At 37.5% G+C, this 15050-nt stretch overlaps 1 protein-coding gene across 5 annotated transcripts in view; it reads right to left on the bottom strand.

Annotated features, from left to right (window-relative positions):
- DHRS7B (dehydrogenase/reductase 7B) overlaps positions 1-15050 on the bottom strand; it is a 68940-nt gene continuing 53890 nt past the window's right edge. For 4 of the 5 annotated variants that reach the window (XM_051999515.1, XM_051999541.1, XM_051999508.1 and 1 more), the window contains 3 exons: positions 14047-14139; positions 12664-12816; positions 1-1543 (listed from right to left, as the gene is read on the bottom strand). In XM_051999515.1, coding sequence (XP_051855475.1) covers positions 1338-1543; positions 12664-12816; positions 14047-14139 — 452 coding nt within the window. In that variant the 3' untranslated portion in view covers positions 1-1337. Of the gene's footprint in view, positions 8258-12663; positions 12817-14046; positions 14140-15050 lie in introns of all 5 variants that reach the window. The other variant, XM_051999523.1, reaches the window with a different exon arrangement.

The raw sequence follows: 15050 nt of genomic DNA, 5'->3' as shown, positions 1-15050 counted from the left end.
TAAAGAAAATTACAGGAAATTTTTATTTTGTTCAAAATTGGGTTCAGGGATCTAATTAGCAGCCAGCTCTCTTGGGTTACAGATTTCTGTTTTGATTTGTTTCATTTACCTGTCAGTCTCATCTCCTGCTAAGAAGAAAACTGGAAAAGTTCTTCCTCATGGTAAAAGCCTTTTATGGATAGCAAATTCAAGTGCATCCAAGTATTCTTAGGTAGGAAGAGAGCTATTTGCCATCTTATTTGCTTCCTTAGCACAACCAAGAATCCCCAGGAATGTTTAAGATATCTTGGATCGGGGGAGCCAGGAAAACAAAACAACCTTGCCCCTCCAACCCAAATTCTCCTTCCCAGGAATTATAAGTAATAAGCCCTGGCCCCCCACATGGCATTTGGCTAATATTACTTCTGTGGTAATACTCAATTTATTGCTGTATTGTTATTTGCCACTTTAATATTTTTTATGGTATTATGTTAGGTGAGGATGAAAGGCATTTCTCTGCAAATCCAATTTCAATAAAATCTAGGATATGTCAAGCTCCTAAATCCAGTTTCAGTATATCATAGGGGTTAAATACAAAGACACTGCTAAAGCGTTGAATGAAAGGCAGTGTAATGTTGAGGACCTTTGCTGACTTTGATATTAGAAGACCTGAGTTCTAGTCTTGATTTTCAATATGTACTAACTATAACCATGGACAAGTTACTTAAACTTCTCAGTACTCAGGGCAACTGTCAAAAATAAATTGCCTGCAGTGGAAGCAATACCCAGAGATCCTCACATCCCAGAATTCACTGGTCAGGACCAAAAAACAGTTGAACAATTCTGTAGGACAGAAGAAATAATTTTTCAAATGTATAGAGCCTTCTAGAGAGGAATTAAGGATGAGTTGTATGCTGAAGGCTAAGTGATTTTTTATAAGCCAAAGTTTGTCAAACCACTGGAACAGAAATCCTGATATTCTTTCTGACTCAAAGGATTGTACTGATTGACAGGAGAGAGCAGAATTGGCAACTTGGAAATGCCAGAAATGGTTTCAACAAGTACGTATCTTGATCAATGGTCTCTGGCTAGTATAATTCATTTCTCTTGCAATTAAAGACATGCATGTTTCTGGCATTCATCTCTTTCCTTTGTGAGTTCAGTATAATTTCCTTAGTTCCCTTCCCCTGCCACAAGAGGCTACCCATTGACCTGCAGCAAACAGCTCAACCACTTTCCCCACTGGTTAGATTTAATGTTTCCATTAATGTTTCCAATTGTTGCACATACCAAACCATTACGGAACCAAGATCAGGCAGCTTGCACTTGGTCTTGAATGGAGCCCCTCTGAAGTATGACTAAGAGTCCTTTGCTTTTCTTTCCTTTTTGGCTCTCATTGCCATGATATAGAAGAAGAGCCGAGGAGACAGAGTTCTCAGGGAAACGGCCAAACAAGGCAACATATCTGCCACCATCACTTCCTTCTTCTTCTTCCCCACAGCTGTAAGGACTGTCTGAGCCACCTCTGCAGGACTTCGGCCACTGGCTGTGTTCTTGTCCATAACTAAAAAATAAAGTCAGAAATGCTAGTACATAAAGCTTTAAGTCAATGTGAAGAAAGAAAAATCAGCTGGTTATTTTTTTTTTTTTTTTTTTTTTTAAATTATAGCTCTTTTTTTACAAGTTATATGCATGGGTAATTTTATAGCATTGACAATTGCCAAACCTTTTGTTCCAATTTTTCCTCTCCTTCCACCCACCCTCTCCTCCTGGTGGCAGGTTGACCAATATATGTTAAGTATGTTAAAGTATAAATTAAACACAATATAAGCATATATGTCCTAACAGTTATTTTGCTGTACAAAAAGCATTGGAGTTTGAAATAGTGTATTATTAGCCTGTGAAGGAAATCAAAAATGCAGGCGGACAAAAATAGAGGGATTGGGAATTCTATGTAATGGTTTATAGTCATCTCCCAGAGTTCTTTCGCTGGGTGTAGCTGGTTCAATTCATTACTGCTCTATTGGAGCTGATCTCATTGTTGAAGAGGGCCAGGTCCATCAGAATTGATCATCATATAGTATTGTTGCTAAAGTATATAATGATCTCCTGGTCCTGCTCATTTCACTCAGCATCAGTTCATATAAATCTCTCCAGGCCTTTCTGAAATTCTGCCAGTCATTTCTTACTGAAAATAATATTCATATGCCACAAATTATTCAGCCAGTCTCCAATTGATGGGCATCCACTCAGTTTCCAGTTTCTGGCCACTACAGAGAGGGCTGCCACAAACATTCTTGCACATACAGGTCCCGTTCCCTAAGATATCTTTGGAATATAAACCCAGTAGAAACACTGCTGGATCAAAGGGTACGCACAGTTTGATAACTTTTTGAGCATAGTTCCAAATTGCTTTCAGAATGGCTGGATGTATTCACAATTCCACCAACAACGTTGTTCCACATCCCTTCCAACTTCCGCATTATCTTTCCCTGTCATTCTAGCCAATCTGACAGGCGTGTAGTGGTATCTCAGAGTTGTCTTAATTTGCATTTCTCTGATTAATAATGACTTGGAGCATCTTTTCATATGGCTGGAAATAGTTTTAATTTCTTTATCTGAGAATTGTCTGTTCATATCCTTTGACCAGGGGTCCTCAAACTTTTTAAATAGGGGGCCAGTTCACTGTCCCTCAGACTATTGGAGGGCCGAACTATAGTAAAAACAAAAACTCTGTTTTGTGGGCCTTTAAATAAAGAAACTTCATAGTCCTGGGTGAGGGGGATAATTGTCCTCAGCTGCTGCATCTGGCCCGCGGCTCGTAGTTTGAGGACCCCTGTCTTTGACCATTTATCAATTGGAGAATGGCTTGATTTCTTATAAATTAGAGTCAATTCTCTATATATTTTGGAAATGAGGCCTTTATCAGAACCTTTGATTATAAAAATGTGTTCCCAGTTTATTGTTTCCCTTCTAATTTTGTCTGCATTAGTTTTGTTTGTACAAAAACTTTTCAGTTTGATATAATCAAAATTTTCTATTTTGTGATCAATAATGATCTCTAGTTCTTTGGTCATAAATTCCTCCCTCTTCCACATGTCTGAGAGGTAAACTATCCTATGCTCTTCCAATTTATTTATAATCTCATTCTTTATGCCTAAGTCACAAACTCATTTTGACCTTATCTTGGTGTACAGTGTTAAGTATGGGGCAATGCCTAGTTTCTGTCATACTAATTAACAATTTTCCCAGCAATTTTTGTCAAATAATGAGTTCTTATCCCAAAAACTGGGGTCTTTGGGTTTGTCAAACACTAGATTATTAAAGTTATTGGCTGCTTTGTCTTTTGAACCTAACCTCTTCCATTGATCAACTAGTCTATTTCTTAGCCAATACCAAATGGTTTTGGTAACCACTGTTTTATAATATAATTTTAGATCTGGTACAGAGCTGATTAAATTTACCTACAAGAAGGCTATTTATTTACTAGGTGGGTGTTGTTTGACACTGTTGTGTGGTTCTTTGGGCTACATCCTATGATAGGAGAAATCAGCTGGTTGGCATCCCAGTAGGAAAGAGTTTACTGACACTTAATCCATCGGTATGTGTAAAATTTTCTTTTTTAATATATAAGATTGTTCTCTCTGGGAGTGAGTTGGTTTCTTGGGGAGGTTTTCTGGAGACAGCCTTAGTTTTAGTTGAAAGTAATAATCACCCAAATGCAGCCAGGTGCTAAAAGTTCAAATCTTTTATTGTGTCCTTCAATATAGCCCGGTTAGTTTTTCTTAGAGGCCTCTCTCTCTCTCCTTGGTTCTAAGAGCTCTTGCAGCTTTGTCCTTTGCTTCTGCCTCTGCTTCCAGCCAGCACCAAGATAAAAGTTGTAATGAATCTTTTTTGCCTCCGAGAGAGGGCTTCTGGCTTTCAATCTCCCAGAATGCTCTGTGTCTGTCCCAGCATGCTCCTCTCCAATCTAATTCCCACTGAACTCTCGACTGGGCCTCTGCTTCTTATATCTGAGAGAGTAGGATTGTGGGATATCTCCCAGTGTGCTCTCTGGCCCTAAGAGCTTCAAGGGAGGTGTGAATTCGGATATCTCATACTAAACCCTGAAATCTCCCAAACTTGTGAACTACAATGAGTAAAGATGTGCACACAAGCATTGTATCAATTAGTTCTACTTAGTACCTTGTTTCAGGTTCTGGCCCAAAACATTTCCTTGTAAGATCAGATCAATAATACTGAACCATGCTAAATTAGATAATTATTGTCTCTATCAACTCTAATGACTTAACAGTTTGTAAAGATTCCAACATGTATGTGGTTTATGCTTTCACCACTGGCTTCACTTACCTTTGTGACCTTGGATAAGTCATAAGATTCCTTCTAGAACAAATGTTATTTTTCTTTATTAAAAAAAAAGGGGGGGGGTTTCAGACTATCCTATACTATTCAGTAATTCAATAAAGTCCCTGATTTGCTGAAAATATGTATCCTAAGCAGGTTGACTATAATCTTATTGATCAGTTTATTATTAATAAAAAAAGTATCTAACATTTATGTAGAGCTTACTATGTGTCACGTACTGTGCTAAGTATTTTACAATTATCATTTGATTCTCACAACATCTGAGTAAGACAGGGCTTATTCTCATTTTACAAATAAGGAAACTAAGGCAAAGAAAGGTTAAGTGATTTGTACAGGGCTACACAGCTGGCAAATGTCTGAGGTCACGTAGGAATTCAGGTCTGTGAGGCTCTAGCTCTAGGCTCAGTACTCTTATCTACTGTGCCCCCAAATGGCTATTATTAAAGGACTACTTTGTTCTAGGTATTAGAATGGATATATTCAGTCTCAAGAAAGAGAACTTCCACAAGATCTGTTGCCATTTAATGTTGTCATCATTGGCAATGAATGATGAAAGAAAAAGCATTGTTTATTGGGGTTTGCAGCTAAAATCATCTAGAAAGGACCCTGCATGGCAAAAATAAGATTTCAAAGTGCTTTGTAAGTGATAACTGAAAGAAAAACAACTTATCCAAATTTGATAGGGAAAGCCAACTATATATAAATAACTAAAAATGACCCTTAGATTACAATTGGTAATATATAACTAACTTTGAAAATCAGCACAATACTGGGGGGGGGGCACTCAACAAATAAAGTAGACTCATTTTTCATAGATGGTATTTGGCTATCACAATCTGATCTAAATATTCACACTCAATAGTTATTACAATATAAAGCTAGCAACATTTTTGTTTATACTTACAGGGGGTATTTTGGAAATCTGAATTCACGTTACTGATTCTTTGTATTATGGTACAGTAGATCATCTTATACTCAGAACTTTACCATAAGTTGTTTTATTCTCCATGTAGACAGATGGATGTGGACAATAGAAAATTTAGAGCAAAAAAAGGGGGAAGAAAAGACAAGAGCTAGAAAATATGTTGAAGAGCTAAAGAAACTGAAATGAGAAAAGGTCATTTTAGTTAGTGGCCAGCTATACTTCACCTCTAGTGAGGCTACAAAGTGCAGACAAGGTTTGCACAACAGTAAGGAGACTGGTAACTAAGTTCTTACCACTTGGAGCCTGCTGACGTTTGTTGATCCAGCCCCCAAACTCTCCCAAACTCAGTTCCACATCAAAACTGCCTAGTGAACATCTCCATCTATTGTCCAAATGAACCTAATATCTTATCACCTGGAAGTGCTCTTTCTGCAGAAGACAACCAGGTTTGAAACCCTCGAGTTACCCTCAGCTCTGACTTTTTTCACACTTCGCCCTTGTTGATACAGGTTCCATCACATCTCTGCTCTCCATCCCTTTCTTTCCACTTCTTCACATGACCACCACTTCTGTTCAAGCTTTCGTCATGTCTCTGACGAATTACTGCAATAGCTTTTTAATTGGTTTCCTTTCCAAATCAACCCCAATGGCAAAGTCAAAATAATGTTCCTAAGACAGATCTTACTATGTTATTCCCCTTGATCAAGAATTGTCAGTGACTCCCTAATGCATCTGAGATAAAAATTCCTCACTGTGACATTTAAATCCCTTTAAAATAAGGCCCCAGCATAGCTTTCTAGATATGCACATCACTTCCCTTTACATACTCTATATCCCAGCCAAACCAACCTACTTGTTGTTCCTTGAACTTAGCATTCCACTTCCCACCTCCAGAACTTTCCACAATCTGTCCCTCATATGTTGAGGGTATACCCTTCTTTATTTTCTAGAAACCCTAGTTCTCTTAAAGGCTCAGCTCTTGTGCTACCTCCTACAGGAAGCTTTTTCTGATATACCTAGTTTTTAGTCCTCTCTTCCTCAAATTATCCAGCATTCACCTGTATATATGTTGTATCTCTATATGTAGCTATATGTTCACCAGGAGTAGGGATTGCTTTTTTTTGTTGGTTTTTTTTTTTTTTTTTTTTTTTTTTGGTTTTTATCTTCAACATCTAGTAAAGTGTCCTGTGTTCATACATAGGATCTCAAAGTTGGAAGAGACCTTTGGATGCCATTTATGGCTATTTATACTTGGGCAAGAACAGCACTCCCACACTTCAACTGTTATTGCCTCTTCCCCCTACCAAGCATTCAAGATTTAACTATTTGTCCCAGTCTTCCCTAGAAGACTTTGTGCCTTTGGAGTTGAGGGAATATCTTTTAATAATAATAATAGCTAATATTTATATAGCACTTACTATGTATCAGATTCACATTGTAAAGTTTTTCACAATAAGACTTTACAATGATAATCTCATTTGATCCTCATAAACCAGGGAGGTAGGTGTGTTACTATCACCCCCATTTTACAGATGAGGAAGCTGAGGAAGATTGAAGTTGCCCAGGCCACATAACTAGGAAGATCCTGAGGCCATGTTTAAACTCCGATTCCCCCTGACTCTAGGCCATGCCAATACCCTTCTCCTCCTCTTCAACAGTACCTTACCACTGAACTTCCCCCCTTCCTTCTATCTCCTGAGGCAATATTTATGGAAAGCTTTAATGATTTTTTCCTTTTTTTTTTTTCCACCGAGGCAATTAGGGTTAAGTGACTTGCCCAAGGTCACACAGCTAGGAAGTGTTAAGTATCTGAGGTCACATTTGAATTCAGCTCCTTCGGACTTCAGGGCTGGGGTTCTATCCACTGCACCACCTAGTTACCCCAGAAAGCTTTAATTGTTAAGAAGTTTTGTCTTTATACCAAGTCTAGAACTACATCTTTAACTTCTTCCCACCACTCTGAACTCTGGCCCTTAGAGGTAATGAACAAATTAAATCCCTCTGCCCCAGGACAATAGTTGAAGACAGTGACTCCAGGCTAAACATCTCCCGATCAATTCAGTGGCCCAAAACTTGTTTGAGCTCCTCTTTAATAATATCCTTTGCTGAAATACAGGAATCCATTTCTCTTAAGATTTCTTGAACTTTAAAACAATTACTCAATGGCAGATGCTTAATAAAGTGATTGGTGAATTAACTGATCAAGAGACAATGTATATAACAATGTTTAACAAGTACTATATACATGTTAGCTGTACCAATAGATCCTAGAGTTAGTTAGGAAGCAGTATTTGGGAATCTTTGGGAATCTGAAAATGAAAACAGCTAGTCAGTCATCCCTTTCACTTTCCTAAGGCTTTAAGAAATCTCAGAAGCTTACAGCACAGGCTCTGAGCTAAGCCCTGGGGGCAATAAAGGTAGAAACAAAATAGTCTTGGTCCACCGGAAGCTAATTTTCTGCCTGAGGGAAATGAGAAGTATTCTGGGAGAGCCTATGTAATCTATACAAACTAATTTCTGGAGGTGGGGAGAGAAACTACGGGGAAGAGGGAGTAGGAAAGACCTCTGTAAATCTTTTTTTTGGTTTTGGTTTTTGTTTTCCAGTAAATTTATTTGGCCTCTGTTAATCTTTCCGTAGGTAGAAACAGAAACTTAGATGAACTCTCAAGGTCATTCCAAACTATAATTCTGTGAGTCAGTAATAGTCCCAGTGTTTTATATGGAGTGTCCTAACTTTGGAAAATGACTAATGGGATGGATTACCAAAGGCATTGAAATCTCCTTCTCTCTTATGTGTAATCAACGAGTATTTATTAAGCAGCTATCAGGTACAAAATGGGGTGGGGAAGGGAGGGAACTCCCAGTCTAGCTGGAGAGAACTGTGTGGTAGGAATGGTGTTGGATCTAGGATTGATTCCCAGTTCTGATAATGAAGATCCTGATAATTAATGACAGTCACTTAACCTCTCTAGGCTTCAGTTCCCATATCTGTAAAATGAGGAAGTTGGAAATAAAATAAAACAAGCAAGTTGTACTAGAAGACTTCGAAAATTGCAATCCACAATCCTATGATTTTATTTTATTTTTTTTTAATTTTTATTTTTTATTTAATGATTACTTTATATTGACAACATTATTCCTTACACTCGTTTCTTTTTCGATTTTTTTCCCCCTCCCTCCCTCCACCCCCTCCCCTAGATGGCAAGCAGTCCTTTATATGTTGGATATGTTACAGTATATCCTAGATACAATATATGTTTGCAGAACCGATCAGTTCTCTTGTTGCATAGGGAGAATTGGATTCAATCCTATGATTTTAATTAAATGCTGTTGAGAGACATGGGTCAGACCAAAGGACCTGGACACTCTCTCAAGCCTTATGAGTTCACTTGTTCAACTAAGGGAAAGCATGGATCTCAGACACATGTTTTCTTGGTTATAGTGAATTTCAGGTGAGAAAACTCCCTCCACCAATACAGGCTAGCACTTTCTCTGTAACATAGTAGTTTTAGATAAGCTGATGATAATAGCATTCATATTTATATGGCACCTGATTTGAAACCTTATAATGTAGGTAATTAGTATTCCTATTTGAGAGAACCAAAGCTCAGAGAAGCTAATGGGGGGGGGGGAGGGGGACAAGGGGGGAGAGTTAATCTAACAATCTAATTTTAATGGTGGCTAACATACTTTTGGATAACCATTCTTTTTGTACAGTGCCTGATATCTGTGGAAATGATTAATAAATTCTTTCTAAACTCTCCTCTCCCCCTCCAAAGCAACAACAACAACAAATCCTTAGTCTTATGATTTGGGCCCTCAGACATTTAATGACTTTTCTACTGTCTCCCAGCCAGTATATATTGGAGGCAGGTATTCTTGACTTAGTGGCCATCTCTTCAGTCACTGTGCCATGCTGCATCTCTTCTAATTAATCAATATATGCCTTAATGCTCATCTATGAGTCAATATCACAGACAGGTTCTGATTCTCTAATCTTCTAGCTGATAAATAAACGGTAATTCAATTAGCAACATTTTAAGAATTAGAGATTATAACTAAGGGCTGTCCTGTTATGGAATAGATTCAGAGATTGAAGGGACCTCAGAGGTCATCATAGTCCAACCTTTTCTTTTTCCCAGAGGACTTACCTGCCCAAAGTCACAAAGCTAGTAAGTATGCTGAGGCAGTATTTAAATTTAGGACCAAGAGGGATCACAGAATAAGAACATTTTCAGGATCAATATTCTGTTGGTTTTTTAAGTGAAATATGAACAACTGATATGAAATATAGACAGAACAACACCCAAAAGACTATTACTTGACAGTTAGAACTCATTTTTTCACATCATATTTATGTTAATATAAATAAATGGTAGTATACTCATCGTTGCTAATTTGAAAATGAGGTCAGAATGCCATCAAAATAACAGTTTTGTCAACTATCAATCTTATTAGCCCTATGCCTCTGGAAGTCATTATTTATGCTGTAAGGGTTCTCCCAAGAAAGTTGTGGCTCTTGACTTAGGAACAAACTTAAATATGTATGTGTGTTTATAAACGTATATGTCTATATGTGTGTATAGCTATATTCATATATGTGAATGGATGGATCTAATCAAATATCTGAAGATGGACTTCTGTTATATATACTTCTTATTGGAGTTTGTATATTAGGAAAAAAATCTGTGCCTCAGTGAAGTGAGTTGTGGTCCCTTTAAGAAACTGATTTGTGATTCCTTTCAGATTGATTTGTGATTAAGATTACTCCCAGCTCCTCCAGGCTGATGCATTATCAGTTCAGGAAGCCTGCACCTTTGATTCACAAATCTTGGTCAAAAGCATCCCTTTGAATTCCAATAGGAGATCAAGGCTTGTCCCAGCCCCCATCAGATCTGAGCCAAGTTGGGCTCTCCCAGACTTCATTCTTATGATCTGCTCAGGCTTCTCAACCCCGACCAAGACAAGCAATATAATGAGCTTTCATCAACTAAGGCTTTTGCAGATAGACCATGGCAGTGCCCTTCACAGCCAGGATCTTTCTGCCCACTGGAATACTTTTTCCAGTGCTATCTTCTCTTTACCCTCACCTATTTCCTTAACTAGACTTTAACCTTACTTCCAATCCCCATAATAAACCTCTTTTATCAATCTAGGTTTTTGGGTCTGTAAATTCCTTTACAGAGGATCTCTGTGCTGCCAGAAGGGAATCCCCAGAACTCCCTACCCTTGCGCTGCCACTAGACCTCATTTAACTCTCTGACCATCAGATTTCATTTGGGTTCCCCAAATCTAAACCTCATCATTAATAACTTCCTTGAATTCCAGTCTTATATTTCTAACTATTCTTACTCCTTCAATGTCTCTTGATGGACCTGAAACTCTAAATGTACAAATCTGAATTTATCATTTTCCCTTTAAGGAAATCCTTTCTCCCAATTTTTATTATTTTTATTGATGGAATCATCATTTTCCCAGTTACTGAAAGCTCAAAACTTCAGAAACATTTTTAATCCTTTTCTCTTCTGCATCTATGATATGCAATTAGATCTCAAATCTCTTCATCATCTCATTCATCTTGTGCTGAGTGGCATAGTGGGCCTGGAGTCGGGAAAACTTGAATTCAAACCCAGCTTCAAATATTTATTAGCTTTGTGATCCTAGGCAAGTCACTTAACCTTTTCCTGCCTCAGTTTCTTTAACTGAAACATGGACCTGTAACAAAATAGTCCATGCCTTACAGGGTTCTTGTGAGAATCCAATGAGATAGTATTGTAAAGCAATTAGCACAGTACTTGGCACATAGTAGATGCTTAACAAATGCTTGGTTTTTTCCTCCACTCTTTTCAATCCTTACTCATAAATATGACTACTGCATTGTGGGTCCTCCCTGCTTTTCAATTGTACTACATATTGTAACATTTTTCTCACTGCTATTCCTGCTTCAAATCTCCACTTTCCAATTCATTCTTTTTTATATTACTTCCAACATTATCTTTCTAAAAGATGGGCTGGATTATATAAACTCCTTATTCTCACTGTTCATAAGAGAAAATACAAACTTTGCAACCTGGCATTTAACAAACTGGATCCAACCTACCTTCTAGTCTCATTTCATTTTGTTTTCCTAATGAGCTCTATTTTCCAGCCTCTTCCTATTATTGCTGCTGCTATTCCCTATCTCATTTTAATTCTCCTACCTCTGTAAATTTGCATACACTACCCACCAGATCTGGCAGAGATTATCCCATATCTCTAGCTACTGAATGATGCAGCAATGTTTCTACTGGGCTTATATCCCAAAGAGATTTTAAGGGAGGGAAAGGGATCCAATGTGCAAAAATGTTTGTGGCAGCCCTGTTTATAGTGGCCAGAAACTGGAGATTGAATGGATGCCCATCAATTGGAGAATAGCTGAATAAATTGTGGTATATGAATATTATAGAATATTATTGTTTGGTAAGAAATGACCAAAAGGATGATTTCAGAAAGGCCTGGAAAGATTTATATGAACTGATGCTGAGTGAAACAAGCAGGGCCAGGAGATCATTATATACTTCAACAACAATACTATATGATGATCAATTCTGATGGACCTGGCCATCTTCAGCAATGAGATGAATCAAATCAGTTCCAATGGAGCAGTAATGAATTGAACCAGCTACATCCAGCGAAAGAACTCTGGGAGATGATTAAGAACCATTACGTTGAATTCCCAATCCCTATATTTTTGCCTGCCTGCATTTTTGATTTCCTTCACAGGCTAACTGTACAATATTTCAGAGTCCAATTCTTTTTGTACAGCAAAACAATGGTTTGGTCATGTATACTTATTGTGTATCTAATTTATACTTTGATATATTTAACATCTACTGGTCATCCTGCCATCTACAGGAGGGGGTGGAGGGAAATAGGGGAAAAATTGGAACAAAAGGTTTGGCAATTGTCAATGCTGTAAAATTACCCATAATATAACTTGTAAATAAAACGCTATTAAAAAAAAAATGCTACCTTTAAGGTCATAACAATTTACAGATTAAGTAAAATTAATTAGTCTTAACTATTCTCATGCCATATCTGAAGGAAGTTTGGAGACTTTTCATATCACAGCTTAATTATTTTCAAGGTCCTCAAGCACCAAAAGGGTCCTTGTCTAGAGTTAGAATATCTGATATCATACTGCTTAAACCTGACTAGTCAGGAGTCACAAGCTCTTGCTGAAGAATTGGGGAAGTGATTCAAGACCTGTCAGAGTTAGTATCTAAGAATTCATCCTGGGATTTTTTCATTTTGGCGAACTGAGAAAGAAGAATCTCATAGTCAAAGGAAGTAGCACTCTGTGATGTCACACACCTAAAGCCATCCTTATCAGCACAGGAAAATTTGTTCCTCACCTCCATATTTGGATCCATCTGCAGTTAAAGCATTGAGGGAGAGATTGGTCTGGATATAGCCAGGGCAGATTACAGTCACATCAATTTCATGCTGTTGCATCTCTGCCCGCAGACAGTCAAAGAATGCTTGGGTTGCATGCTTGGAGGCTGCATCTGCAAAACATGGTCACATAAGGAACACACAAAGGAAAGGAAACACTGACTCTAAAACAGATAATGTAATTTTTCCCCTTGAGGCAATTGGGGTTAATGACTTGCCCCGGGTCACACAGCCAGAAAGTGTTAAGTGTCTGAGGCTAGATTTGAACTCAGATCCTCCTGACTTCAGGGCTGATGCTCTATCTACTATACCAACTAGCTTAAATGGCTATAAAACTAAGGAAAGTTCAGAGAAAGCCAAATGAAGGCAGTTAAACAGTTATTTCATTCATTGTACTCAGATCAGTTTTTGGATGAGTTTTTTTCAGAGGAAGACAACATGGTTAAACTTGGGCTGAATTTAAAAACTTATTCCCTTTCTGAACTTAGGGCACCATCTATCTAGATCAGTTTACTTGTCTATAAAATGAAGAAGCCGGGCTAGGAGACCTTTAAATTGCCCTCCAGAGCTAGATCTGTACAACTAAAAATGACATGATCTGGAGTTTCCAAAGGGTATGAGCTGGATTGATGATAAGGGATTTGCTCCTATAATCAGTGATTCTATAAATTTAGTCTAGTCCTAAGGATTCTTGAGGGACTGGCTTACTTGGGCTTCTCAAAGATCTGGATTATTTTTCAGCAAGCTCCAAGTGCCAAACCAAAATTAGACACCAAGGCTACACAACAAATGTAACCTGTATTCTGCCAAGGGATTTCAGAACTAATTTGGGTTCCCTATCCTTGGACCTAGGATTTTTCTATAGTTCTTATAGGTCTTATAGGCCTGCAGAGTCCTAGCAGATAGCATCCCTCTAGTTAATTCCAAACTAATCTCAAGAGATGGCAATCTATCCTGATTCAATTCTGTATTAAGTGAACATAAAACTAGGGGAATATGGTAAAAGTGAAAATTCATCAAAATTAAATGACCTACGTTTTAAGAGAGAACTTAGAAAGTAGCTTGGCACTTCCATGCCAATGGGGAATTATAACAGAATGGTGGATAAAAGGAGAAAGATACTCATTTTTTATCATATTTCTAATTCAGACTTTTCTGAATATATCATGCTACCGAATTTCATATTTCTTCCATTAAATATTTATAACCTTCATTTTAAATATTTCTTCAAGAATGTTCATTACTATTCTTTGCTTTTCCTTTAGTTGATAGGTTCACAGGTTGGAAGCATGCAGGACTTTGAACAAGATTTGGATTTCAATAAAGGATTTGAGGTAACTTACATGCAGATCTGAAAGGAATACTGATTTTGCCCTGAATGCTGCTAATTACAACGATGTGACCTTGTTTCTTTGCGATCATGGAGGGTAGAATTGCTAAAAAAGAGAAAAAAGTTTAGGATAAGACATCACAATCATAGCAGTTAAAAAACAAAAGACTTCACAAAAATAAAGCCATTATACTAAACAGATACAACTCACCAGAGGATTTCTATAGTCTTAATTGGGCTCTTACTGTATCAAGGCAATCTTTTTAGACCTCTCTAATCTATTCATCCTTTCATTCACTGAGGGCCATTTGTTTCTTCCCCCCCTCCCCAAGTATGCAATAATCTTTATTTCCTCCACCACAGAAAGTGTTTAAGATACAAAGGAATGCCACCCAACCTGAGACACCATGAGCAAATACATAAGCATGAATCATTCACATAAGGTACCAAAGACATTTAGGTGCCTTTCTAAAGATAACCATTTGTGGTACTGCTGCATAAATACTTCACATCTATCTTAGACCAGCATCATCTGAATAACTCACAGAAATGTAATGGAAAGATAGCTGGATCAGGATATACTGGTCTCTCATAGCATAGTTTTTTTAAACCTTTCATCTGTAGTTCACTTCTTTCTGATATTACACATTATTGAGAAATTTTCTCTTTGAGAGGCTATTATCAGATTCTTAAATTAAGGAACTCTAAAAACTGGAAATTTATGGTTATCCATCAGGTATATCCACACCCTCTCCATTTTCATTCTCAGGATTACTAGTCTCTGACCAATGCTCATATAATATGAACATTAAGGTTCTACTCTCTCAGGACTATATTTCCTCTCAGGTCTTCAGAATACCATGGAAAGATTTGAGGGTGTCTCCTTCACTGATGTTAGCTCAACCCCCCACCACAACCCCTAGATTTTAAGGAAAAGAACTTTCTTTTTTTTTTTTAATTTTATTTTTAAATAACTTTTTATTAACAGAACCCATGCCAGGGTAATTTTTTTACAAC

The sequence above is a fragment of the Antechinus flavipes genome, chromosome 1 (genome assembly GCF_016432865.1).
Source record: "Antechinus flavipes isolate AdamAnt ecotype Samford, QLD, Australia chromosome 1, AdamAnt_v2, whole genome shotgun sequence".
Classification (NCBI taxonomy): Eukaryota; Metazoa; Chordata; class Mammalia; order Dasyuromorphia; family Dasyuridae; genus Antechinus; species Antechinus flavipes.
The sequence above is the reverse complement of the archived record's forward strand: the minus strand, read 5'-3'. Positions and strand labels throughout refer to the sequence as shown.